The 27,394-nt window shown below is 34.4% G+C and overlaps 2 protein-coding genes and 1 non-coding gene across 3 annotated transcripts; 1 reads left to right on the forward strand and 2 right to left on the reverse strand.

Moving 5' to 3' along the window:
* The first annotated feature begins 966 nt into the window (after window positions 1-966).
* On the forward strand, window positions 967-5,783 carry LOC130973891 (exocyst complex component EXO84C). The gene is made up of 7 exons (XM_057898577.1): window positions 967-1,181; window positions 1,287-1,381; window positions 1,584-2,628; window positions 3,092-3,613; window positions 3,924-4,112; window positions 5,064-5,200; window positions 5,278-5,783. The coding sequence occupies exons 1-7, from the start codon at window positions 1,086-1,088 to the stop codon at window positions 5,528-5,530; spliced, it is 2,337 nt and encodes a 778-aa protein (XP_057754560.1). The 5' UTR covers window positions 967-1,085; the 3' UTR covers window positions 5,531-5,783.
* Window positions 5,784-5,880: 97 nt separating this feature from the next.
* LOC130973892 (probable inorganic phosphate transporter 1-9) lies at window positions 5,881-20,702 on the reverse strand. Its single transcript, XM_057898578.1, has 3 exons — window positions 20,232-20,702; window positions 18,782-19,093; window positions 5,881-6,809 (listed from the first exon to the last, which is right to left on the reverse strand). Exons 1-3 carry the CDS (start codon window positions 20,633-20,635, stop codon window positions 5,972-5,974), a joined length of 1,554 nt encoding a protein of 517 aa, XP_057754561.1. The 5' UTR covers window positions 20,636-20,702; the 3' UTR covers window positions 5,881-5,971.
* Window positions 9,116-9,221, reverse strand: LOC130977934 (small nucleolar RNA R71). The gene has a single exon (XR_009085603.1). It is a non-coding gene; the product is annotated as a small nucleolar RNA R71 (small nucleolar RNA).
* Window positions 20,703-27,394: the final 6,692 nt, after the last annotated feature.

Consider the following 27,394-nt stretch of genomic DNA (forward strand, 5'->3'; position numbering starts at 1 on the left):
ATGGACGGAGATAAGGGGGGCGAGTGGCGGCCTCGGCCCCCCAACTTTTTTTAATAGTAATAAGTTATTATGTATAATTTAATTTTTTTAAAAAATTATTTATTATTTAGTCTAGTATAAATGAAAGTTCAGTCTACTTTAAATATTAATAATTTTTAATATCTAAAAAATAAGTAACAATATTAAAAAAAATCTGAAAAAGATATTATTACTAATATTTTTTAATTAAATAAAAATTTTCAAATCTCATAAAGTGAATTCTTTTTCTTCTTGTGGCAGTCTTTTTTATTCATTTGGTATTAATTCTCTCTGTTTCAACTGCTACAATTAAGAGATCTTTTTCAACTATCAATATTGTGAAAAATAACTTAGAAACAAAATAAAAGATGAATTTCTTACTAATTGTCTTTTAATTATATTGAAAAGAAAATTACTGAAAAATTTGACATAAATTCTATTATCGGTGAATTTTATGATACGAAAATTCGACCACTTCGTTAATAAAAAGTATACACATATTTTTTTTACTTTAAAATATATTCTCTGTCGGTATATTTTTGTAATACATCTTATATTATATAATTTTTTTATATAATTTTTAATATTATATGTATTTTTGGCCTCCCATAATATCATTTCTGGATCAATCCCTAATTACAAATAGGTGGATTTTGGAGGTGAGAAGTCAACATGTAAAAGGCGTGTTGAACACGTGGCAACATCCCAACCATCACGTGGGGGCGTGTTAAAACACTTCAGAAGCGTGTTAAATATTTTCATATTACTGTAATACACTTTAAATGTTAATATTTAAACAAAACACTATTTCCATTCTCATATTAAAAATAATTTCTGAAGTATTTATCATCTTAATTTATAATAAAAACTAGGAGCTAAAAGTGTACTTTCTTAAAAGTACTTTAGAAAAAGGCAATTGAATAAGGGATAAAAGATTTGGAAATTCTCTTGATAAAAGAATGAAACTTTATAAGGAGGAGGTCTTTTCCGTTTCGTTTGAGGTCCAAAGCCGAAACGGTTGAGGATCTTTGTTTCAGTGTTGAGTGAGCTGAGAAGTGAAGTTAGTAATGGAGAGCAGCGAGGAAGAAGATGATTTCCCTTCCATTGAGAGCATCATCCCCCAATCCAAGGTCGATTCTCTTTACCAGTCTCACACCGAAAAGGTACCTTCCATTCCTTCATTCTTCTCTCTCTCTCTCTCCTCTTTTCAATTTCACTGAACGAGCCCTTTCTATTCTCTAATTCTTGTGTTTGGATGATATGACCAGGGGATTCGAAAACTTTGCTGTGAGCTCTTAGATTTGAAGGATGCTGTGGAGAACTTATGTGGCAATATGCACTCCAAGTTCTTGGCTTTCTTAAGGTAAACATAAAAAACAATATCTATTCTTCATTCCTAATCCATTAATCCGGTAACATTTATGTGCTATCAAATTCCAAGAAATTGACCACTAAGGATTGCCAGTTTTTCTCTATATTTATGTGTGTGTAGTGCTTTAATTGAGTAGCAACATGCATACTTTATGGGGTATAAGACATTTTTCCCTTTGTTATTGATTTTTTAGGATATCTGAGGAGGCTGTAGAAGTGAAGCATGAATTGATTGAGCTGCAAAAGCATATCTCAGCTCAAGGTATTCTTGTACAGGACTTAATGACAGGTGTCTGCCGTGAATTGGAAGAGTGGAATAAGTCAAGCCGCGATCCTGCTGAAATTCAATTGGAACCTGAAATATCTGAAATTATTGAGCCGTTACCAAGCGAGGGAACTGACCGGAAAACAACATTCTTAGAAAACCTTGATGTTCTTCTGGCCGAGCATAAGTTTGAAGAAGCTTTGGATGCGTTAGATGCCGAAGAAAGAAATTCTGCAGATCTGAAAGGCTCAGGGAATAGCTCACCTGATGAAATTTCCTCGTGCAAGTCTGATTTATTGGAAAGAAAGGCAATGCTTGAAGAACAGCTTATTGGAATCACCGAACAACCTTCAGTTAGTTTCCCTGAGCTGAAGAAGGCCTTAAATGGTTTAATAAAACTTGGAAAAGGTCCTACTGCACATCAACAACTGCTGAATTTTTTTGGGGCTCACCTCCAAAAGAGAATCGAAGCTTTGCTTCCGTCAAGTTCTCTGTGTCCTGCAACATTTCCTTATACATTATCTAAGGTTGTATTTTCTGTAGTTTCCCTGGCAACAAAGGAATCTGCTTTGATTTTTGGAGATAATCCTGTTTATACCAACAGAATTGTTCAGTGGGCAGAGTGGGAAATTGAATATTTTGTACGGTTGGTGAAAGAGAATGCACCATCTGCGGATACTGTTTATGCCTTACGTGCTGTTAGCATATGTATACAGGCTAGTCTAAACTACTGCTCAATCTTGGAGTCACTAGGATTGAAAATGTCTAAACTGCTGTTGGTACTACTTCGTCCTTCTTTTGAAGAAGTTTTAGAATCAAACTTTAGACGCGCTAGAAGACTAGTTCTTGACATGGCTGAATCTACGGAATGCTTCCCATTGTCGCCACAATTTGCATCTTCACTTTCTGCTATAGCAACATCATCTAGTAGCATGCTTGTTGAGAGTGGAATGCGTTTTATGCGCATAGTTGAAGTAAGTACACTTAACATGATATATCTATTAGCAAATGGAAAATTATTAATATATGGCCTATGCTTTCTCTTTTACATGGTTGAATCATTTAACGGTTGTAGGATGGATAAGAAAAAATTAAAGTTGTTACGAATATCCTTTGCTTTAGTTTCCCCATTTTTCCTTTTCCATTTCCCCATCCTATATCTCTGACTGGAAACAATTATGCTGAGTTATTTAGCAGCATTGGCATTTGATATCCCAAGTCTTCAAAACTTGCAACGAAAAATGAAGGTTTTACAAGTGCTTGTCATGCAACATATGTGAATAGTTTTGTAGCTATCTCGACATGTTGACTTTTATGTGCCTTCCTGCATCCATGAGTAGTTGAGTACTACATAAATTCCCCTCCCCTAAGTTGATTTGCTTGAATTTGCTTCGTTCTGCTGTAACATAAATGGTGTACTTATGGTGCAATTTACAGGAGATATTGGAACAGTTAACACCAATGGCTAGTTTGCACTTTGGAGGAAATGTACTTAGCAGAATTTTACAACTATTTGATAAATACATGGATGCTCTTATCAAAGCTTTGCCTGGTCCATCGGATGATGACAATCTTCCTGAGCTGAAAGAGGCTGTGCCTTTCAGAGCTGAGACAGACTCTGAACAACTTGCAATATTAGGGGTAGCATTTATCATATTGGATGAATTGTTACCAAATGCTGTATTGTCAACATGGATGCGGAAAAGTGATAGTAAGGAATTAAACAGTGAACCTTCAGAGAATGTCGTGCTCAACACAAATACTAGTGTGGAATTAAAGGAGTGGAAGAAACATCTTCAGCATTCTTTTGACAAGCTTCGAGATCACTTCTGTCGACAATACGTTTTGACTTTCATCTATTCAAGAGAGGGAAAAACACGGTTGAATGCACATATTTACTTGAGTGATAACAGAGATGATCTTTACGATTCGGGCCCATTGCCTTCACTTCCATTTCAGGTCATTATCCTATTCTTCTGTTTCTGCTGCTGAACTTGTCTTGTGTTTTCTAGTTACTTTTTCTTATCTGCTGTGTGGATAATACCTCTTTGCTTCCATGCTTCCCTTATGGCAATATTAACTACAGATACTTGATTGCATGAGTTCCTGAATGTATCTGTAGCCATTATTAATTGATTTATTTCTTTCATTCTGATATTTATTTAGTTTCAGAAGTGTGTGCATGCATCAGTCATCTGTCTCTATATGTATTATATGTAATATAATTCTTGTGTTGTTTTACAATACTGATGTGTAGTTATATTTGCAGGCATTGTTTGCAAAGCTGCAGCAATTAGCAACTGTGGCTGGAGATGTATTGCTTGGGAAAGAGAAAATACAGAAAATTTTGCTTGCTAGGTTGACCGAGACTGTTGTCATGTGGTTGTCTGATGAGCAAGAGTTCTGGGGTGTATTAGAAGATAATTCAGCTCCCTTGCAACCACTTGGTTTGCAGCAGGTACTTATTTACATGCATAATGTGCTAATAATTTCATGTTATCTCATGTTACAGGAAATATGAATACTGTAGTGTCAAAATGCTGTCGGAGATTTAATATGGTGTTTTAGATGATAAAATGCATTTTTGAACATTGAAAAACCGATATGAGTTACTGAAAAGTCATGACTCCCAATTGATCACTGTAAGTTGGTCTTAGTTTTATGGTTATCATCAGATTTTGTTACAAATAGCGTTACATTTTCAGTTCCTTCCATAAGTGATTGTTGTGGTTATCAATGTCTCTGATTTCATCTGAAATGCTTATTTTCAGTTGTAATTGAAAGGGTTAAGTATGATTTTGGTCCTTAAGGTATAGGTCGAAATTTCTTTTCGTCTCAAACCTGTTTTTGCATACAAAATCGTCTCTAAGGTTTAAAACTAAGTTTTAAAATCGTTCTTTTTACTTAAATATTAAAATTTTGGACCAAGTTACTCATAATAAAAAAAATTATAAAATAAAAAAAAAAGAAAAAAGAAGAGAAAAGAGAGCGTTTTTGCTCTTGTGAAGGGGGAAGGGAAGAAGAAGAAGAAGTTGTCTACGATCCGCCTCTGCCTCCGCTTCTGTCGCCACTTCCGTACGGTTTTGGTTCCTAAGGTAAGAACGATTTTAAAACCAAGTTAAATCTTAGAGACGATTTTGTATGCAAAAAAAGGTTCGAGACGAAAAATTTTTCGGCGTATACCTTAGGGATCAAAATCGTACTTAACCCTAATTGAAACTATGAACAACTCCATTTCATTTGTCTTGTCTGTAGTATATGATATAAGCCTACTCTCTATAATAAAAAATATGTAATATTTGGCTCTAATTCCCATTTGAGAGTAGTGGCGAATATTATTTTTGGAAAAACTTTATGGGTAGGCTACGTTGTTTGCCCTCCTCTTAGCCTTAGGTTGCTTTTGTGGCAGTTAATTCTTGATATGCACTTTACTGTTGAAATTGCCCGCTTTGCTGGATATCCATCTCGACATGTCCATCAGATAGCTTCAGCTATTATAACTCGTGCCATCACAACCTTCTCAGCTCGGGGTATTCAGCCACAAAGGTATTCATCTCTCTGGCTTTCATTTTTATATTGTTCATTTCCTTAGATTCTGATATCAACAGTTTGTCATTTACCAGAAGTGCTCTTCCTGAGGATGAATGGTTTGTCGAAACTGCAAAGTCCGCAATAAACAAGCTCTTGCTTGGGGTATCGGAATCAGAGGCGTCTGATATTGATGATGAAGATCACATCATTGTTCATGAAGTTGTCTCAGATTCAGATACTGTTTCGTCGCTATCTACAATGGAATCTACAGAGTCTTTTGCTTCTGCTTCTGCTAGCATGGCAGAACTTGACAGCCCCTCTAACTTGTCAGATCAAGATAACTGAATTTTTCAGGTAGGCATGAAATTTTGAGAAACATGTACTTGGCCCTAGTTATCCATTTGCAGTTTCAAAATTGTAGCTTCTGGTGTTAACCGGTAGAAACCATCAATTGTGTTGTAAGAGAGTTAGGCATGCTCAAAAACCTGCATCACTAACTATATTTATCTGTATATTTTTGAAAAGGTGGATTGGGTTGTGGGAGTAAGGGAGGTACTCCACTATTTTCTTAGAAATATCTCCAATTATCCATCACAAACACAGGTTTAAAGCAACCCGACCATAGTATTAGACTATTAGTGACAGATAAGAAGAGGAAGACATAGTTATGATAATTTTCATTTGCAAGTATTAGTATGTGCGTATAAAGATACCTAGCTTACATGCTTTCATTTCAAAGATGGCTTCATTAAATTTTCATACACCCACCCCACCTTTCATTAAATTTCAAAGATCATTTACTTCTTCAATTTCTAGAGGCTCAGTCTCATTATCTTCCAAAGACCTGCCCATAGTTTCTTTGGTGAAAAAAGTGGTGATAACCACACCAACTATGCACACTCCTCCAAGTATGCACAATGATGGAGTCATTCCAATTCCTACAGGAAACCCCTCTCGATCTTCATTCTTGCCATGAGACGCCCATAGAAACCCTACCGATCCGATGATCGCACCAATCTTGCCAGCTGCCCCGGAAATACCGTTACATGTTGACCTAAACCTGGCCGGAAAAAGCTCCGCTGGGACTATAAATGTCGTGGTGTTGGGTCCAAAATTAGCGAAAAAGAAAGCAACACAATACAGGACCAATAAACCATATTTGTTCCTTTCTTTGGTCCAGAATGAATCATAATTAATCCCTATGGCAAAAAATGCCAATGCCATGAAGAAGAAACCCATCATTTGGATCTTAACTCTTCCGATACGGTCAATGAAATACACCGAGAAGAAGTAGCCGGGGATGGTGGAACATGCAGTAATTATTGCTTGGAGCTTAGCAATATCAATGGCTTCTTGATACACATCTAGCTTATCTGTGTTTTTGAATTTGTATATTTTAGATTGGAAAAGAATGCTGCTGTAGAAAACAGTGTCCACCAGAAACCAATTAAAGGTGCAAGCAAAGAGATCAGAACCATGTCTACGAAAAAATTCTTTAGAAAACAGAGCGTAATTAGAGCGTGGACGTAAGTTTTCTTCAACAATCTGAGCGAGTGAGATATCCATCACTTTCTCCATGTCATTTGCTGCTTGCATCACGTTTTGTTCCACTAGCGCTGTGTACCTGATGATCACATTCTACTTTAGAATTTTATACTTGAGTCAAATCTACTATTGTGTAAAGGAGAGAGTTGGTAAAGTGATAAATAAGTGGTTAATTACTCTTATATTAAAATAGTGGGACTCATATATAACGAAAGTTACAAATTCAATAGTAATTCACCATTCGTTTTATTGTGGGTTTCTTTGGTGTAATTCATGGGTCACATAGGATTTCTTTTCAATTTTGGAGCAAAATTTATTTAAAAGAAGAGTAAACCAATAAAAAACTAAAAATGCATTCGAATTATTCTGTTGCTGACAAAAATGTTTCTAAATTTTGTTATAGATAAAATTATCATCAAATTATTTAAAAACGTGATAAAAATGCACATTCATAAACTAAAATGTTTTATGTTAACGGAAAAAAAATGATGTGACAAACTAGCTTCTTATGTAAAAAGTGAGATTTTGAAATTAGCAAGTGAATTACGTTATGCGTCAACTCAAGCTTTCATACGTTCAACGTGACTGAAACAAAGGCTCAAAAATCTCAAATCTTGGGCATGCGTTTAACTCACTCTCCATGCGTTGAATGCACCTCTTGGGGCCAACCTCCAGGGCCTCTTAAGTCCTTCACTAATCTCTCCACACCTCTAAGCACTTGATGGGATGATTAAAGATTAAGCATAAGCCCATGATGTCAAGCATTAATTGTTAATTATGAAGAGAATCACCTAGCTTAACTTGAAAGGAAAAACTATACGAAAAACGTTAATTAGATTAAATTTGATTTTGTGTTATTTTGATTGAGTTTTGAATGCTAAATCTTAAGTTTAGGGTTAGTATTTAAGAGGATAAGAGACACACATGTGAGCTTCTTCCTTCCGCCATTTTCAATTCATAGTTTTTGTTTCCTTTGGACCATGAGTAACTAATCTTTTCTGTTAAAATTACGAGGTTTGTTTATTTTAATGGACTAATGTTATAGTTTTTTTTTTTCACTTTTGATTAATGTATTGATGTTTTATTAAGAAACAAGTTTTCGTTCTTTATCACAAGGGTTTGAATGTATTAGGAAATAGTTCTAATCCAAATTGAATTTTATTATTAACTTGGAAAAGTTAGTTATTGGAATTAAGCTTGAAAACTTCTTCTCGCAATTCTTTAAGCTTTAAAATTAGTATGATAAGTGACATTAAATCAACTAGGTTTAGTTCTTAAGAATTGTGTGGTTTTGAATCGATAAATGTGCCTCATCTCTTATCATAATCGATTGATTAAGGAATTGACGATTTGTTAGTTAAGAGAAATTGAATCACTAAGGGCTTGGGGTTTGATTAACTATGATTGGCCATAGATATATCTTTGCATGATCAAGATAGCTAGTGAAAAGCATTCTTCCTGAAGTCTAAAAATCTCCAAAATCTTAACCGTTTACAAGCTACTTTCATTTAATTCTCTGTTTTTAGATACTGAATATCTCTAAACCCTAATTTTCAATTGTCTAAATAGAATAATCAGTTAATTATTACTTGCTTAGTCCATTAATCCTCGTGAGAATGATAACACACTCACCGTGGCATTACTTGATATGATTCGGTGCACTTGTCGAGTTTGACAAAAGTCCATCAAGTTTTTGGCATGCCAGGATTAATTGAGATTAACAACAAACCAGTTAATTGATTACCTAGATTAGACTTTTTTTTCTTTTGTGTTTATCACTTCGCTGGGAATTTCCTTCACTCTGACGTAGAAAATTTTAATTTTTCTTATTGTATGTGTGTTTATGCAGGGTAATAAGCATAAAAAACTTTCCACTTTAATCCAGAGATTAAATGAATACTATTGCGAATAAGAAAGAAATCTAGAGATCAAAGAGAAGAAGTTGAAGTAGTGGAAGAAGTAGAAGAGTTTGAGGAGCAAGGCACAATGACAGACAATACCAACAATAATGCCAATGCTAGGAGGACTCTTGGGTCTTTCACCAAACCCACTTTTGAAAATTGTGAAAGCAGCATAGTTGCACTTGCTGTGAAGGCTAATAACTTTTAATTGAAGTCTCAACTCATCTCCTTGGTGCAACAAAGACAATTTAGTGGGAGCCCTTAACAAGATCCGAATATGCACATCTCCACCTTTTTTCAGATTTGTGACACAGTCAAGACTAATGGAGTCTCTGCCAAAGCCTATCGATTGAGGCTATTTCTATTCTCTGTGAGGAACCGAGCCAAATAGTGTCTCCAGACCCAGTCTCTGAAAAGTATATCAACATGGGATGATTTGGTTAATAAATTCATAACTAAATTCTTTCCACCATAGAAGTTGGCAAAGTTGAGATATGATATTTATACTTTCACACAAAAGATGGAGAATCTCTCTATGAAGTCTGGGAGAGATACAAAGAAATGCTAGGGAGGTGTCCCCAAGATATGTTCTCTGATTGGGTTCAACTCCAAATCTTTTATGATCGAATCACTCATGCTTCTAGGAATTTATTGGACTCCTCAGCTGGAGGATCCATACACATGAAGACAACTGAAGAAGCCTTGGAATTAATTGAGATAGTGGCCAACAATCAATACTTGTATTCCTCAGAAAGAATAATGAAGAAAAGAGTGATAGAATTAGACACACTAGACACTATTTTGGCACAGAATAAAGTTATGTCCCAACAAATCAGTGCACTCACTACACAACTAGGACACATGCAAGTTTAGCAGTGGAAACACAAGGCATCACCTGTGACATAGGTGGATAAACCCATCAAAGTAAAGTCTTTCAAAGTGAAGATTGTGAGCTACTCAACCATGATAAAGCCTCTATTGAATAAGTGAACTACATGAAAAATTTTTTTAGGCCATCACACAATGACCCATTTTTCAAAACTTACAATCCTGGATGGAGAAATCACCATAACTTTGGGTGGGGTAATCAAGGCCAAAGAAACAACAACTTTAACAATTTTAATACTCCTTACCAACAACAACCACCTCCCACAAAACCATCCCAAAACCCTCAAAAGCCCTTCCCTCTTGAAAGTGATATGGAGAAACTCTCTCAATACATTCACATTTATCCAAAAAATCTCAAAAGTTATACAAGAAACTAGAGCCAATTTCAAGAATTAAGAAGCCTCCATTAGAAATTTAGAAGTGAAGTGGGCTAACTTGTCAAGCAATTTACTTAGACACCGACAAATGCTTTCTCCAGTGACACCATTCCAAATCCAAGAGAAGAGTATAAGGCCATTAATTTGAGAAGTGGAGAGGTGATGGGTAAAGAAGTCATAAGCACTGACAAGCAATCTGAAGAAGCCATGGAGAAAACTAATCATCAGGAAAAACATGCCACTGCACCTCCAATTCAAGCTCCAAAAGAGAAAGCAACAGAGGAGGCAAAAGTGCAAGAATACAAGTCTAGAATTACATTCCTTCAAAGGATACAAAAGGAGACCAAGGACAAGTAATTCTCTAAGTTCTTGAAAGTTTTTAAAAAATTACAAATCAATATTCTTTTTGTTGAGGTCTTGGAATAAATGCCATTTTATGCCAAGTTTATGAAGGAGTTAATGACAAAGAAGAGGAATTGAAAAGAAGATAAAACAGTGGTTCTCATTAAGGAATATAGTGCAATCATCCAAAAGAACTTGTCCTAAAAATTGAAAGATCCTAGAAGTTTCTTAATTCCTTGCACAATTAGTGATATCACTATTGAAAGAGCTCTATGTGACTTGAGAGCTAGCATTAATCTAATGTCTCTCTCATTGATGAAGAAAATGCAAATTAAAGAAGTAAAGCCCACAAGAATCTCTCTCCAATTGGCTGACGTTCCATCAAATTCCCATACGGAGTAGTAAAAAATTTGTTGGTTAAAGTGAAAAAAATCATATTTTCTGCTGACTTTGTGATTTTTGACATAGAGGGTGATACAAATGACTCTATAATTTTGGGGAGATCATTCTTTGCCACTAGGAGAGCACTCGTTGATGTGCAAAAAGGAGAACTAACTTTGAGAGTTCATGATGAGCAAATAGTGTTTAATGTGTCCAAAGGCATGCAATATCCAAGTGACTCAAAGGATTGCATGAAGATTAATTTGATTGTTCCTTTGGTTCAAGAGGCTTTAGAAGAGGGGGAGCTCACCAATTTTCTAGAGGTCCCTGAAGATATCAATTTGGCCAAAGAGGAGAAGTTACATCACCAAAAGAGGAAGCTATTCACATCCGAAGTAAGAAAGAGGGGTCACCCAAGCTTTAATGAAAGCCTCTGCCTACAACCCTCAAATATGCATTCCTTGGAGATAATGACACTTATCCAGAGATCATAAGTTCCTCTTTGAAAATGTTTGAGGAACAAGAATTGTTTAAGGTGCTGCGAGACCACAAAACTGTCCTTGAATGGACCATTAGTGATCTCAAGGGAATAATCCCACTATGTGCATGCATAAAAGCTTACTTGAAGAAGACTCTAAACCGGTGGTGCAAGCACAAAGGAGGCTCAATCCAGTGATAAAAGAGGTGGTTCAAAAGGAAATAATGAAGTTGTGCGAGGTTGGAATTATCTATCCCATTTTTGATAGCCCTTGGGTGAGCCCGATACAAGTTGTTCCTAAGAAAGGAGGAGTCACAGTAGTTGCTAATGAGAAGAATGAGCTCATTCCAACAAAAACCATCACTGGTCAGAGGATGTGCATTGATTATAGGAAACTCAACACTGTCACAAGAAAATACCACTTTCCTTTACCTTTCATTGACCAAATGCTTGAAAGATTGGGTAGGCATGCTTTCCATTATTTCTTGGATGACTATTCAGTGTATAACCAAATTGCAATGGACCCTATGAATCAAGAGAAGATGATGTTCACTTGCCCTATTGATGTTTTTGCTTATCGCCGCATGCCTTTTGGGGTAAGCAATGTCCCTGCCACTTTTCAAAGGTGTATGCTTTCTATTTTCTCTGACATGGTTGAAAAATTTATTGAAATTTTCATGGATAATTTCTCTATTTTTGGTGATTCTTTTGATACTTGGTTACAACATCTAGCTTTAGTTTTGAAAAGGTGCCAAGAAATAAATCTTGTTTTGAATTGGGAAAAATGTCATTTTATGATTACTGAATGCATTGTTCTTGGATACCGGATTTCAAACAAAGGCATAGAAGTTGACAAAGTTAAGGTGGAGGTAATTGAGAAATTACCACCTCCAGTAAGTGTGAAAGAAATAAGGAGTTTTCTAGGGCATATTGGCTTTTAGAGAAGGTTTATAAAGAATTTATCAAAAATTGTAAACCATTGAGCAATCTTTTGGTCACTGATGTTTTTTTTTTTTTTTTATCATGAATGCTTACATGCTTTTGAAACTCTTAAAACTAAATTTGTCTCTGCACCCATTATTGCTCCACCAAATTGGACTTTACCTTTTGAATTAATGTGTGATGCAAGTGATTTTGCCATAGGTACGGTTTTAGAAAAAAGACAAGACAAGGTATTGTATGTTATCTACTATGAAAGCCGTGTCTTAAATGATGCACAAAAGAATTATACGACAGAGAAAGAACTTTTAGCAGTGGTTTTTGCTTTTAATAAGTTTAGATTATATTTAATTGGTTCAAAAATAATTATCTATGCTGATCACTTTGCTCTTAAGTATCTTTTGACCAAGCAAGATGCTAAACCAAGGCTGATAAGATGGGTGCTTCTCCTTCAAGAATTTGACATTGAAATTAGAGATAAAAAAAGATTCAGAAAATTAAGTGGTTGACCATCTTTCAAGAATTGAACCCATAGAAGCCCCAGCTCATTAAGTCTTTGTGAATGAAGGCTTTCCTGATGAGCAACTTCTTCCAATACACAAGGCACCATGGTTTGCGAATATGGAAAACTACAAAGTTGGAAAGATCATTCCAAAAGAATTCAATTGGCACCAAAAGAAGAAGTTATAGCATGATGCTCGCTACTTCTTATGAAATGATCCAGACTTATTCAAGCGATGTTCGGATGGCACAATCTGATGATGCATCCTCGATGAAGAAACTGATGAAGTTCTGTGGCATTATCATGGTTCTAATTATGGTGGCCATTTTGGTGGAGAGAGGACTACTGCGAAAGTCCTCCAATGTGGTTTATTTGGTCAACCCTCTTCAAGGATGCTAGAAAATTTGTGGAGCATTATGAAAAATGCCAAAGAACATGCAACTTACCCAAAAAAATATGAGATGCCACAAAATTTCATTCTTGAGGTAGAATTGTTCGATGTGTGGGAGATAGACCTTATGGGACCCTTCTCACCTTCATACTCAAACAATTACATCTTAGTGGTTGTGGATTATGTTTCTAAGTGGGTGGAGGCAGTGCCCTTACCCACCAATGATGCTAAAGTGGTACTCAAGTTCCTCAAGAGGAATATATTCAGTAGGTTTGATATTCCGAGAACCTTAATCAGTGATGGAGGAAGCCACTTTTGCAAACAAACAATTAGAAGCTCTTCCCCACAAGTATGAGGTCAAGCACAAGGTGTCTGTCCCTATCACCCTCAAATAAATGGCCAAGTGAAGGTCTTAAATAGAGAAGACTATGAAAGTTTCAAGGAAAGATTGGGCCAGGAAATTGGAGGATGCTCTTTGGGCATATAGAACTGTGTTCAAGACCCCAATTGGCATGTCTCCTTATCAACTTGTTTATGACAAAGCTTTCCACTTACGAGTGGAGTTACAACATAGGGCTTATTGGGCAACCAAGTTTCTCAACTTTAAAGCCAAAGTTGTGGGCGAGAAGAGGTTGCTTCAACTCAATGAACTTGATGAGTTTAGAGTTGAAGCTTATAAAAATTCCAAGCTATACAAGGAGAAGACCAAAATATAGGATGACAAGATGATTTCAACAAGAACCTTTAAGTCTGGACAAAAGGTGCTTCTATTCAACTCAAGGCTTAAACTCTTTCCTGAAAAATCAAGATGGTCTGGACCCTTCACTATCATTAAGGTGTCTCCTTATGCCCATATTAAAGTTACTGAGGAAAATTCTTAGAGAAAGTTTGCTGTGAATGATCAGAGATTGAAGCACTATCTTGGAGGCAGCATTGATCGTCAGAAATCCGTTCCTGACCTAAAGAGTTGACTGTCAAGCAGGTGATGTTAAAAAAGAGCTTGTTAGGAGGAAACCCAATCATTAATATCCTTTGAATTATTGTTTTAATTAGCTTTTCATTACTTTTTCTTTTACTTATGATTCATGCAAGCAATTTGATTTAGAGATACACAAGACAGGGGTCTCTAGAACATACACATTGGCCATGCGCCCAACGCATAGAGGTTGTGTCCAACGCACCCCAACCAGAACCCAAATGGTTTTCAATCTAGCCCATACGTCTAATGCAGGGCATAGTGCGTCTAACGCACCCCATATAGAGTTAATTTGACTTTCAATTTTTACCATGCGTCTAACACAGGGACCATGCGTCTAACGCTACCCCAACAAAGCCAACTGGGCTATCACTTTAGCCATACGTTTAACGTATAGAGAGGTGCATTCAACGCACCACAACCAAACTTAAGTTTGGTATGGGTGCGTCTAACGCAGGAGAACATGTGTCCAATGCACACCCCCTCTTTGTCTTGTGCATGTACATTCTTCTTTCATTCCATGCATGCATGCATTCATACTATTTAGCCTTTATTTTGTGCTTTTTTTCCTTTATTTTTGTTTGAATTTTGAAGGTAATGAATTAAAGAAGCTTGTGACCTACCCCTCTAGGAAACAATGAAGAGCATTCAGTTGTCCACATGTATGGGTCACTTCTAGCCATGCATCAATCAATCAAAGACCACCTTTAATCACAACAAAAATCCCAAGAACCACCTTCACCATCCAATCTTACCTCTTTTTTCTCTTACAACTTTTATCTTTTTTCCTTCACTAGCTTCGAACCACACCCCCCACATGCACATCCTTGGATCTTAATTTTCAAACTCCACCCTACTTCTTTTACACCATATTCCTTCCTATACAACCACCACCATCCTTTCTTTCTTCTCTTTTTACCACTATTTTTTTCTCTGTTTACTTGGGGACAAGCAAAATTTTTAAGTTTAGTGTTATTTTGGTTGAGCAAGCTCTACACAAAAGAAATGGTACCCAAGTCTCAAGACTCCTTAGCAAAGAAGAGAAAAGGAAAGGAACCTACTGCTCCCTCACATGATGCAACACAGTTTCTCTCCAAATTTTATGAGAACCATTTCTACAATTCAATAAGTAAAAAAAGGTCATTGCTGAAGTGCCTTTTGATCTGAAACATTGATGTCTGGGATCAAATCTCTAGATATATTCTTGTGATGCAACCGTGTCAAGGAGAGGCTTGGGTAATTAGATCCGCGTGGTGCTCTGTCATCTAGTAACTTGGGCCAACTAGCTCGGGATTATCGATCGAAAGCCCATAATCAAGAGTTGTCTTGAGACGAAGCACTAAGAGTTAAACAATTGAAATATCTCTCTCTGTGAAAAGGAAGAAAAGAAAAGGTTCAAGGATCAACCAAAAACTAAGAAAAGAGATCTCATAATATCATCCAAACTTGAGTTTTTGAGAATTGTCGCTCTCAAGACTTCAAGAGTTATTAAGAAAGAAAAGTCGATTTATGATCACAAGGCCACTAAACCCCATTGTTAATATGGACATGAACTTTCAAGAGATTTAATTATTCTTCATTGAATTCAATTATTTTCTTTTCTTTTTACTTGAGGACAAGTAAAGTCTCAAGTTTGGTGTTGTGATGTATCCACATCTTTAGTGGTTTTTCACTTAGAATTTCATTCAATAAGTTAATGATTCTTCTTTTTTTAAGCAATTACTTCATGGTTTAGCGAATATACTTTGAGTTGCTTTGAATTCTTTGATTATAGGAGATTGTGAAAGAAAGTTAGAAAATACCAAGGATGGAGAGAGGCAAGCGAGTGTAATACTAGAAGCAAAGAATGGGGAGAGCCAAACAGAGAAGTTCTGCTCAACACATCATGCAAACAGAGAAGTTTCTGGACCAAATAGAGAAACCCTTGCATCAAGCAGAGTGTTGTGCATTCAACGCACCAATCTTTGTGTCCAACGCAAGCTAAGCAGTGACTCCGAGGGATGCCAAGACACCCATGCGTCTAACGCACCAAAGCTTGCGTTCAATACACCACTTCACTACACCCTCCAGTAGCTAACCAGCTTCCATGCGTTCAATGTGGGCAGCCGTGCGGCTAATGCGCCAAGCCATGCATCCAACTTGCCACTCCATGTCAACGCACCATCCAATTACACTTCCAGGGGCTGCTTATCCTCCATGCGTTCAACTCAAGCTTTCATGCGTTCAACGCGGCTGAAACAGAGGTTCAAGGGTCTCAAATCTTGGGCATGCGTTCAACTCACTCTCCATTCGTTGAACGTACCTCTTGGTCAACCTCCAGGGCCTCCTAAGTCATTTACTAATCTCTCCACACCTCTAACCACTTGATGTGATGATTAAAGATTAAGCACAAGCTCATGATATCAAGCATTGATTGTCAGTTATAAAGAGAATCACTTAGCTTAACTTGAGAGAAAAAACTATATAAGAAATATTAATTAGATTAAATTTGATTTTGTTTTATTTTGATTGAGCTTTGAATGCTAAATCTTAGGTTTAGGGTTAGTATTTAAGATGGTAAGAGACACACATGTGAGCTTTCTCCTTCAGCCATTTTTTATTCATAGTTTTTGTTTCTTTTGCACCATGAGTAACTAATCTTCTCTGTTAAGGTTAGGAGCTTTGCTTATTCTAATGGACTAATGTTATAGCTTTTTTTTTTCTACTTTTGATCAATGCATTGATGTTTTCTTAAGAAATAAGTTTTCATTCTTTAACACAAGGGTTTGAATCTATTGGAAAATAGTTCTAATCAGAATTGAATTTTATTATTAACTTGGGAAAGTTAGTTATTGGAATTAAGCATGAATACTTCTTCTTGTAATTCTTTAAGCTTTAAAATTAGTTTGATAAGTGACATTAAATCAACTAGGTTTAGTTTTTAAGAATTATGTGGTTTTGAATCAATAAATGTCCCTCACCTCTTATCATAATCGATTGATTAAGGAATTGACGATTCGTTAGTTAAGAGAAATTGAATCACCAAAGGATTGGAGTTTGATTAATTATGATTTGCCATATATACATCTTTGCATGATCAAGATAGCTAGTGAAAAGCATTCTTCCTGAAGTTTAAAAATCTCCAAAACCTTAATGCTTTTATTCATATTACTTTCTTAACTGTTTACAAACTGCTTTCATTTAATTCTCCGTTTTTAGATACTGAATATCTCTAAACTCTAATTTTTAATTGTCTAACTAGAATAATAAGTTAATCATTGCTTACTTAGTCCATTAATTCTCGTGAGAACGATAACCCACGCACTCACTGTGGTGTTACTTGATATGATTCGATGCACTTGCCGAATTTATAAAAAGTCCATCATAATACTAGGTCAAGAAAATATAATTATCTTTTATATTGATTATGTGAATAATTATCTAAATAAATAGATATAATTGGACAATCCTAAAAATATTTTGAGAAATTCTCTACATACAAGTGTTTTTTTATACAAGTCTTTACAAGTGCACATTCTTCTTCTTCTTGCGCACGTTCTTCTTCCTCTTCCTCTTATTCTTCTTCTTTTCTTTTGTTTCTTGCCTTCTCTTTCTCCTTCTTCAACCATTACTGCATGTTTTCACTGCACCTTCTTCTTCTTCTTGCTGCACGTTCTTCTTCCTCTTCCTCTTCTTCTTCTTCTTCTTCTTCTTCTTCTTCTCTTCTTCTTCTTCTTCTTCTTCTTCTTTTCTTTCGTTTCTTGCCTTCTCTTTCTCCTTCTTCAACCGTTACTGCACGTTTTCACTGCACCTTCTTCTTCTTCTTCTTCTTCTTCTTCTTCTTCTTCTTCTTCTTCTTCTTGTCTTCTCTTTCTCCTTCTTCATTTACGCACTTTTCTCTCTGTTTTCTTTCTTCGTTATTCTCGATTTCCATTATTTTTTGATATCAAGCTCTGAAATTATTTTTAAAGAAGAAGAAGCAGTAAAAGACGAGGAGGAGAAAGAGAAAGAATTATGAATTATGCATAAGGTGTACTTCAACGAATTTTGGGTGTATTTCTTAAATCCTTTGGGTGTAGTTTTTGTAATCCTTTGGGTGTATTTCTGTAATCCTTTGGGTGTATTTCTATAATCGTTTGGGTGAATTCCTGTAACCGTTTGGGTGTATTTCTGTAATCCTTTGGGTGTATTTCTGTAATTGTTTGAGTGTATTTCTGTAATTGTTTGGGTGTATTTCTGAAGTTCCATTATCTTCAAATTTGGCAAGAAACTCGTTTTTATGGATGAAGAAGAAGAAGAGTCGTTTATAATGCATGGTGAGTAGCGCGTTTTGGAAACAGAAAGTGTCTGAATAACGTGCGTTTATTTACTCTTGAATGTGGGAGTGTAACGTGTATTTTTTGTTGGACTTGTACCAACTTGTAAGACTTGTAAGTCAAAAAGACTTGTATGTGTAGCAGGTCTCAAATATTTTAGACTATTAATCTATCAAAATTAAACTCTTAATACATACTAATAGGTAATTAGACGATATAAAGATGTCTAATAACATGTTAATCTGTCTCCTGGAAATTAAAGGCTAGCTAGCTATGAGACAAGGACCACTGATTAAGACTAATTGACTATACGTACATAATTAATAAAGAGGTTCAACTATATGCATGTAAATATATCAGCGTCATTGTCGAATACTAATGGCAAAAATAACGTTAGTAATTAATTACACAACTTTTCCAATCCAATTTATACGATCATGAGATGGATGAAAGTGATACTCACAAATAGATGTATTTTCTAATCCAACCATTTCGATAATGAACAAAATCAAATTATCTAGATAACAAAAAAGATAAGGGCGTAAATGCATGTGAAATGTCCAAAAGGGGTATATATGTACCTGGCTGTTTCGGGCATCAACATACGCCAGTAGTAAGTCAAGGCTGCCGGAATTGAACCCAACATAAGTATCAACCTCCATGCAAAGTCAGCCGTCGCCGGTGGCCGTCCCGGAGTATGGTTATCCGAGCCAGCTGCACGGCGGAATATGGAGCACACCACTATGGTGACGGTGGCACTTGCCAATATGCCGAAACCCTGCATGGAGAAAACGGTCGCTATGAAAGAGCCTCTTGTCTTTTTGTTGGCAAATTCAGACATGATTGTTGATGATAGAGGGTAGTCTCCTCCAATCCCTAGCCCCAACAAGAACCTAATTTACAAGAAAATTAACTTCAAATTGAAATGAATTCATGGCCATTCACATGTTAATTAGTCTCTTATACAATGAGATATAAACAACTTCAAATTAAATGAAAGCTGTATATGTTTTAAAATGTAGTTACATGCATAAATTTTAGGGTTTAATTTAAAAGCCTTCAAATAATGTAAAAATTATTTACTTATATACAGACATATATCTCACAGTCGCATTATAAAAGTTGAACTCTAAAGTTTAATGCATCATTATCGAATTTTGAAATTAATAGCGACACATAATCAATATAATTTATTATTTTTGCTGATAACTAATCAATAATATTTAAAAATCGAAAATATTTGATCATCAAAAGAAATTAATCAAAAACAGTGAGAATTTATTTTATTTAAAGTTTAAAAATATTGAAAAAATATAGTATGGAATTATATTAAAAGTGTTAAATTGTTGACTATAAGTACTATAAATTAAAATTGCTTATTTTTAAATTTTTCTCTTTAAAAATTAGTACGGCCGTTAAATGGATCCGCCTGGATCTTTTAGGTCCAGTTTATTTAAATTCGTTTTATTTGTAGATAATAATTTTTTAGTTCGAACCGTTTATAGTTAATTCGATGGATTAAACGGGCTGGCCTATTTATCTTTTTATTTTATTTTTTAAAAAAAATTTAAAAAAAGTATCACTTTTATATAAAAAAACCTTAAACAAACACTATTTTTTTAGTTAATAGGTTAGATTTTTAAGTTGGGTAAAGAGAAATATCGATTATAAATGCTAAATTTTTTAAAACATATAAATAAAAAAATAAACAGATCACCTATTTAGTCTATAAATTAACCTATTTAATCTATTATTTTTTTTGGATTAATCGAATTTAACTCATTTATCCCAAAATTTAAATGGACTTAATTTTAGTTGAAAACAAAAAAAAAAAATTTAACCCATTTTAATGACCTAAAAATTAGTGAGTGAGCATTTACTGAAAAGATAATATATAATATAATATATAATATAGGATGAAAGATATATAAATTCAATAAATTATCACTTCATCACTCGATTGATGCGCCTAGGTAATAAATAATAATCACCTAATATTCTATTTAAAGTGAAAAATGAGAATTAAATAACCTGAAGAAGCCTAGGCTGAGGAGAACGCATGCTCTTCTAATGCAAATGGAGAAGCCACACCCCAAGGAGCCAAATATCATAAGTAGCAAGGCAAGTCCATAGACCCAACGACGCCCTTTGAGGTCGCCGAGTCTACCAAAAACAAGCTGCCCAATGACCGTGCCTATCAGAGCAACGGCCACTAGAGCAGACTCCACAACGGGAGGAGTTTTGTACTTATTTTGGCCGTTATGGTGGTCGCTATAGTACACCCTTCCAATCATCCTGATGACGACCGTGATGGAGAAGAGGTCGTACGCGTCGGTGAAGAGCCCCATGCCGGTAATTATGATGGCCTTAAAGTGATAGTATTGTGTCTTAGCCGTGTCTAGGGTTGAAAGCACCTTCAACCTCGTTCTCGCCATCACAGCATACCAAAAGATATGATCATAATGTATACAAGTGTGTTTTAAAGTCTTATTATGATAAGGGTATTAAATTGTTTGAATGTGATCAATTGGAAAAAATTACTTCTCTGTAATACTAATTTCCAATAATAAAAATTCTAAAATTTTGTTCCACATCATCAATGCATTTGAAAGCATAGTTTTTGTTTTTTAAAAGAATCTTTTCTCAGTAAAAAGTACTTTTTACAGTAGTTCTTAGTACGATAATAATCAATAATTTTGTATTGAGAATTTTGTTAATTTTTGTTTCCACTCAATATTAATAGAGAAAAGTAGTTAAATGACTTATTATTTGTGTGTTTATTTAAAATTATTAATTACTACTTCATCGTTATAAAAGACATTTTGACGAGTCTCATTTTAAGTTAATTGAGATCTTTTTCCTGGATGCGTGGAAGAATTATACGTCGCATCACCCTCTGTATCTTTCTCCATCATATAAATGTATGCTATATAAAGCGCGTTTGTTTGTAAGGACAATATATTGAGATAGGAACACAGACATATAAAAAAAATTGGGAAGTGTTAAGTAAATAATAATTATTTTAAATAATAACATGAGCAATTATTAATTAAATAAAAATATAGTACACTCTAATTTAATGTATTAATTAAATTTAAGATTAATTTATTTTTTTAATCCTAATAATTTATATTGTTCACACATTATTAAAAAATATTGTTAGTTATTTATATTTTTTCAAAAAAATTATATCTGATAGATGAGATATGAATATAAATATTATGTCTAAAGATATTGAATTAATATATTTTGTGTTTATTTTGATAAAAAAAATATTAAAATTCTAACAAAAGATAAAATTTATTTTTATATTTTTATCATTTTTATTAATTTTTTATTATTATATTTTTTAAAAATTTTTTAAATAAAAAAATAGAATAAATTAAAATTTTATAATTTATTTTAATTTATTATTAAATAAAATATAAAAATATAAATTTTAATGTCTTCGTTTTTTTTTATCTTATTTTTAATATTTTTTATTTTATTTTCAAAATGAAACGTAGACTAAATGATCCTCGCGGAGGAAGACTTTTCTTTCCCTTTTTAGAGGGCATCAACCTAATTTATTGAAAGTGAGTGCTCATGCTGGAGCTTTGGACATTCATAAAATTTGGTAAACTAATCAAATAAATAACCAAGGAATTCCGCTAAGAAACGGCGAAGCATAGTTAATTAAACCGAACCGACAATCAACCGATCAAATTATTAGAGCAGTAGTTTAATTAAGAAATTATTAGTCAAATTATTAATATAATAATAATTAAATAATTTTATAAAATTATATAAAATTTAAAATTTTAATAAAAAAATAAAAATTATAATATTATTAATAAATAATAAAATAAGAGTAATTATCCAAATTAGTTCCTGAGATCTTTAAAGTTGAACATTTTAGTTTCTTAAATTTTTAAACATACAAAATGAGCCCGATGTTTATTCATTGGTCAAATTAGCCCCCAATCAAATTATTTTATTTTTTACTAACGGAAAATATTGGCTTGAAGCGTTAATTACGCACACATATCACCGTTAAATGTTCACGTATTGCGAAGAAGATAAATCAGTATCTATGCTGAGAAGAAAAACGACATCGTTTTTTTCAGAGACAAAACATAACATTTGAATGCCAACTACTTTTATCCCTTTCTTCTTCCTTCATCTTCTCATCTCCTTAAATAATAGTGCAGCTACCACCGTCATTTCCATTCTCAAAACACCACCGTCTCTTCATTACCAATTTTATCCTCTCTTATTTCAGCTTTATTATTCACTCTTTCAAATTACCATAATTACCGCCACTATCACCCAACACCACAATATAATCAATACTACTATTGACATCTTGACTGCCACTACAACCTTTATAACATCAGTTAAACTCCACCACCATCATCAACTTCAACAATATCAAGAATTAAACACAAATTAAAAAAATCTAAAAATCTAAAAATTTCAAATCAACATCAAATCCAAACAATCCATTATTACCATAATCAACTTCAATGACATACATCAACAATTAAACATAGATAAAATACTTTTAAAACTCTAAATCAACATTAAATCCAAACAAATTCTTCCAATTTCTAGTCTAATGCAGTTAAGGGAAACGCAAATAAGCTATATATGAGTTGATCAAATAAAAAAGTATAAGATAATAATAAAGATTGAAAAGCTAATAAGCTAAAAAAATACATTAAAAAAGAGTAGAAGTATAACACCTTGCAATGAAAAAAAATAGAGGAAAAGAGGCAGATATAATGGTGGCAAGAGCAATAGCAAGTGGAAGAAGCAAGGAGAAAAGAGTGCGGCGAACTAGAGAGGGGTGGTGGCTCTGGCGAGAGATGAAGCAGAAATTGTCCGAAGTAGATGGATAGAGAAGACAAAGAGAGACAAGATTTTTTTTAGGTCTTGGTACGCTATATGTTTGTAACTTTTTATCAAGGTTTTGACTCCCAGTTAATAAAATGGTAGAGAAACTGGTTGTCTGATTTAGAGAAATTTCACTACAACTAATAATGAGTATCATTGGATTTACCGGCAAATTATCAAATAAATTTGCCAGTAATTAGTTTACCATCGGATTGAATTCGACGGTATAAACGGCGCTGAAAAATTTTTATCGGCGGATTATTTCGTCCGACACTAATTACCGGCAGCATTAGATTTTGCAATTAATGCGACGAAAATAAGCAGCTGGTTACAGTATAAATTTTTCGACGGTAATTTTGGCGCCATATTATGTTTTGTGGCACCCAATTATCATCGGATTATTCCATCGATAAATTTGATGGTATGCTTTTTTTTTTGCACGATTAGTAGTCAAATTAAAATTTTTGTTTACAAAATTAGGCATAAATTTAAAATTTCCAGAAATCAACTAATGATTTTATTAAATATCAAGGGTCTGAATATAATAAAAAGTCAAAGAAGTAAAATACAGTGAAATAGATATAAAATAAATTAAATCCCTAAACCCTACGGATCACGATATTTGTCGTCGTCTTCCTCCTACTGAGGCGGCAGACTAGGTGCTAATGTCGGTGCCACACTAGCAGTGCCGTTGCCTCCAGCGCGCATCTGGTCGTTGTAAACGACCATTTGGTCTTGCAATAGTATGTAGTAATTCTGTGACCTTTTCTGGTAGATCTTGATAAAAAGCATCCCAATTCCATTTTTCATCAGTAGTACTATAATCAACAACTTTCTCTGTGATTTTATTCTCATCCAGGTTAATCAAGGCAACTTCTTTTAGTTCGATAAAGCCTGGAATCCATTGATCAGTCCAAAAATGTCACCTAGTCTCCAAATCATATATTACTCCTAAATTTTTCTAGTAATCCTTCACCAAGCATTAAAATTACTGGCTCTAAGTTGAACCTTTAGAAGGTTGTCTTCCCCACACCCACACTTTGTTCTCATAACCTTCACCCATAACGATTCTCTATTATAGATAAACCCCAAAGCCAATTTCATAAGAAAAAGGAAATTAGAATCATGCGCCTTTCTTATACCTAGTCTACCTTTCTTTTTTTGTTTGCAGATGTTATCCCATTAATAAGATGAATCTTCTTTCCCTCTTCGCCACTCTCCCAAAGTAAATCTCTATAAATCTTGTCAATTTTATTACAAACAACTGTCGATAACTTTCTCGTCTGCATGCCATAGCTAGAGATAGTTGAGAGTACGAACTATATGAGAGTGCATCTCCTTGTTAAAGAAAGAGTCTTGTAGTTCCAGCTAGAGAACTTAGCTTGCATCTTGTCTATAATAAATTGGAAGTAATTTTGGTTGCATTTTTTATGTATAAGAGGGACACCTAGATATACTTTTCCAAGTTTGCTGTAAGAGATATCCCAAGTTTTTAACTCAAGTGTTGTTTGGTGTTATCATTCAAATTTCTAGAGAAGAAAACGCAAGACTTTCCAAAGCTTATCTTATGTCCAGAACACTCACAAAAGTGTCCTAACACCTCCTTCATGACTCTTACTTGATGGGTGTCAGCCTTTGCAAAAATAACTAAATCATCTGCAAAATATATATGAGAGATTTTAGGGCCACCTCTGAATAAAATAATAAGTTTCCATTTTTTATCCTCTACTAACTTATAAATTAAATGGAAAAACTGTTTAATACAAAGAACAAAGAGATAATACGAGAGAGGATCTCCCTGTCTAATTTCTCTAGTAGGTTGGAAAGGTCTCTTACGGTGAGCCACTCTACAGAAGATTTATTGTAATTGTTGAAATACAATGAGCAATGATACTAATTATCTTTTTTGGGATGCCCGCTTCTTTAAGAGTATCCATCACAAAGCTATAGTTTAGTCTATCATATGCCTTCTTTAGATCGATCTTTATCGCCATAAGACCTTTCCTTTGTTTTCTATTTTGCATGGTATGTATGACTTCTTGGGCGATTAGGATGTTGTCTACACTAACCTTACTAGGAACAAAACTAGATTGTGTGTTAGAGACGAGGATAGGCATAAAATTTTTCAGCTTTGAAGTAATAATTTTCGTGATAAATTTGTAGCAAATATTACATAAACTAATAGTTCTGAAATGTCCAAAAATTTTTGGAGAAGGAATTTTAGGAATAATAGCTATTAGAGTTCTACTAACGTTTGTAATATTGCTGGGATCCCTAAAAATCATCTTAATCCAATCAATGAGGGAGTTAGCCACCACACTCTAAGCTTGTTGGTAAATTTTTGATGGAAAGCCGTCATTACCCGGATCCTTCTAGTTACCCATAAAAAATACCGCTTTTTTAATCTCCTTTATAAAGACATCCTTATCAATTTCTTTAAAAACAGCAACCTGTAACTTGCTAGAAAATTTGTTAGTGACAGAAAAAAAATAAAATAAAAACTAGAGCAATATAAGGATTTAAAAAAATCAACACCCCAAGCCTTCAATTTGTGCACATAATTAACCCACCCGTCATTATCATCTTTCAAGGCTATGACTTTATTTATCTTCCTTCTTCCGTTGGCCCTTGATGAAAATATTTTGAATTTTTATCTCCAAATTGAACAATATTACATCTTGATATTTGTTACCAACAACTTTCTTTTTGGATAGCTATAACTTCATATTCCTTCCATAAGTCCTTTTGGGGCTTGTCTAAATAAGAGTTGGAAGTGAAGGACAACTTGTTGTTAATACCCTCCAATCTAGAAAGAATACGTTGTTTTTTTTGGAAAATATTTCCAAATACTTCTTTGTTCTAAGTTTCTGCTTTCTCCATGAAACTAGTTATATTATGCAAGAAATCACTTTGACTGTCCCAACTATTTTTTTTACCATATTATTGTAGTCCTCGTGAAGAACCCAAGGAAACAAAAATCTAAAAGTCGTTCTCCTCCATTCTGTTGAGCCATATGAAAATCAAAAAGGATAGGAAGGTGGTCCACTTTAGTTTAGGTAAGTGTTTGATACCAATACCTGAAAAAACATTAGAAAAATCAAGATTACTTAAGAAACGATCTAGCCTTTTTCTGGTTTTACCCCTCTGTCACGTAAAGGAGGGTCCAGAGAAGCCTAAATCTTTGAGCTCACATTTATGTACACAATTATTAAATATATTTGTGTCCAGGAAAAGGTTAGAAGAACTCCCTATATCACTGAGGCACATCACAGAGTTGAAATCTCCTCCTGACACCAGGGACCATTGGAATTGGCAACAATGTCTTCTAGACTTTTCTAGAGCTCTCTTCAATTTTCTACTCCTGGACTTTCATAAATTGCAGTGAAAAGCCAAGGAGTATCATTTTTCCACTGAACGCCCGTATGGAAAAATTGTTTGTGGGTGATGAGAGATTTAATATTCCATGAATCCTTTATCCAAAAGCACCAAATACTGCTTGAAAAATCTTAAGCCTCACTGGTGCACCAAGCAACAAAGCCCAATCTTTTAATAATGGAATCAACTTTCACTCCTGAAACACGAGTTTCTAAACGAATGCGCAATTTAGTTTTGTATTTAAATATAAGGTCTTTGATCAAATAAAGAAAGCCTTTCATAGAGGCTCTCTACAAGTCCAAACTAAATATTCATAATAAACTAAAAAGAGTTAAAAGGTTAAAAGTGAGGAGAAAAGAACTCCCTGGTTCAAAAACTACCTCAATCAGGCTTCTATAGTCTTAGGGACCATTTCTACATCAGCTGCATTCCCATCAGAAACAAAATCTTCTAAGTTATTCATGTCAATCGCCATTTTCACACTTTCATCACCCTATTCCCCAAGTTCAGGTGGTTTATATTTGTAGTGGACATAATATTCCTTTGGCTTGCTCCCACCCATAACCATGGTTACGAAAGCATTAGAGAGAGGATCAAAAGTTTCATTGGTAGAAATATAGTTTTTTTATTGATGTTTTGTGTAAAATTCTTTGGTAAGCCTTCGGAACTGGTTCCAATACTCGTGATGGTTTTTCTAATTCTTTTTATTTGCCTCCTACATGTTATGACTTGGTTCAGTGTTGATATTGCTCCTTTGTTGAATCTAGTTAGTACTTGCCGATTTGAGTTGTGCATTAGGTTATTTTGTGCTTATCTCTGCCATGGTTGTCAAACTCGCGAGTCTAGGTAAACTCGTGGAGCTGACCTAGACTCAACTCGTAGACTCGTATGAGTTTATCTGTTATAATTTTTTTGTAAAAAATATATATATCGTGTATAATATA

The sequence above is a fragment of the Arachis stenosperma genome, chromosome 4 (genome assembly GCF_014773155.1).
Source record: "Arachis stenosperma cultivar V10309 chromosome 4, arast.V10309.gnm1.PFL2, whole genome shotgun sequence".
NCBI classification, from domain to species: Eukaryota; Viridiplantae; Streptophyta; class Magnoliopsida; order Fabales; family Fabaceae; genus Arachis; species Arachis stenosperma.

What these genes read in the sequence shown, in the direction of transcription:
- LOC130973892 (XM_057898578.1), bottom strand. Translation starts at nt 20,635, where the DNA reads ATGGCGAGAACGAGGTTGAAGGTGCTTTCAACCCTAGACACGGCTAAG. An exon ending in CTCAGCCTAGGCTTCTTCAG is followed by an intron (nt 19,094 to 20,231) that starts GTTATTTAATTC and finishes CTTGTAAATTAG; the next exon opens with GTTCTTGTTGGGGCTAGGGA. An exon ending in TTGATGCCCGAAACAGCCAG is followed by an intron (nt 6,810 to 18,781) that starts GTACATATATAC and finishes TGTGATCATCAG; the next exon opens with GTACACAGCGCTAGTGGAAC.
- LOC130973891 (XM_057898577.1), top strand. Translation starts at nt 1,086, where the DNA reads ATGGAGAGCAGCGAGGAAGAAGATGATTTCCCTTCCATTGAGAGCATC. An exon ending in ACCAGTCTCACACCGAAAAG is followed by an intron (nt 1,182 to 1,286) that starts GTACCTTCCATT and finishes TGATATGACCAG; the next exon opens with GGGATTCGAAAACTTTGCTG. An exon ending in AACCACTTGGTTTGCAGCAG is followed by an intron (nt 4,113 to 5,063) that starts GTACTTATTTAC and finishes CTTTTGTGGCAG; the next exon opens with TTAATTCTTGATATGCACTT.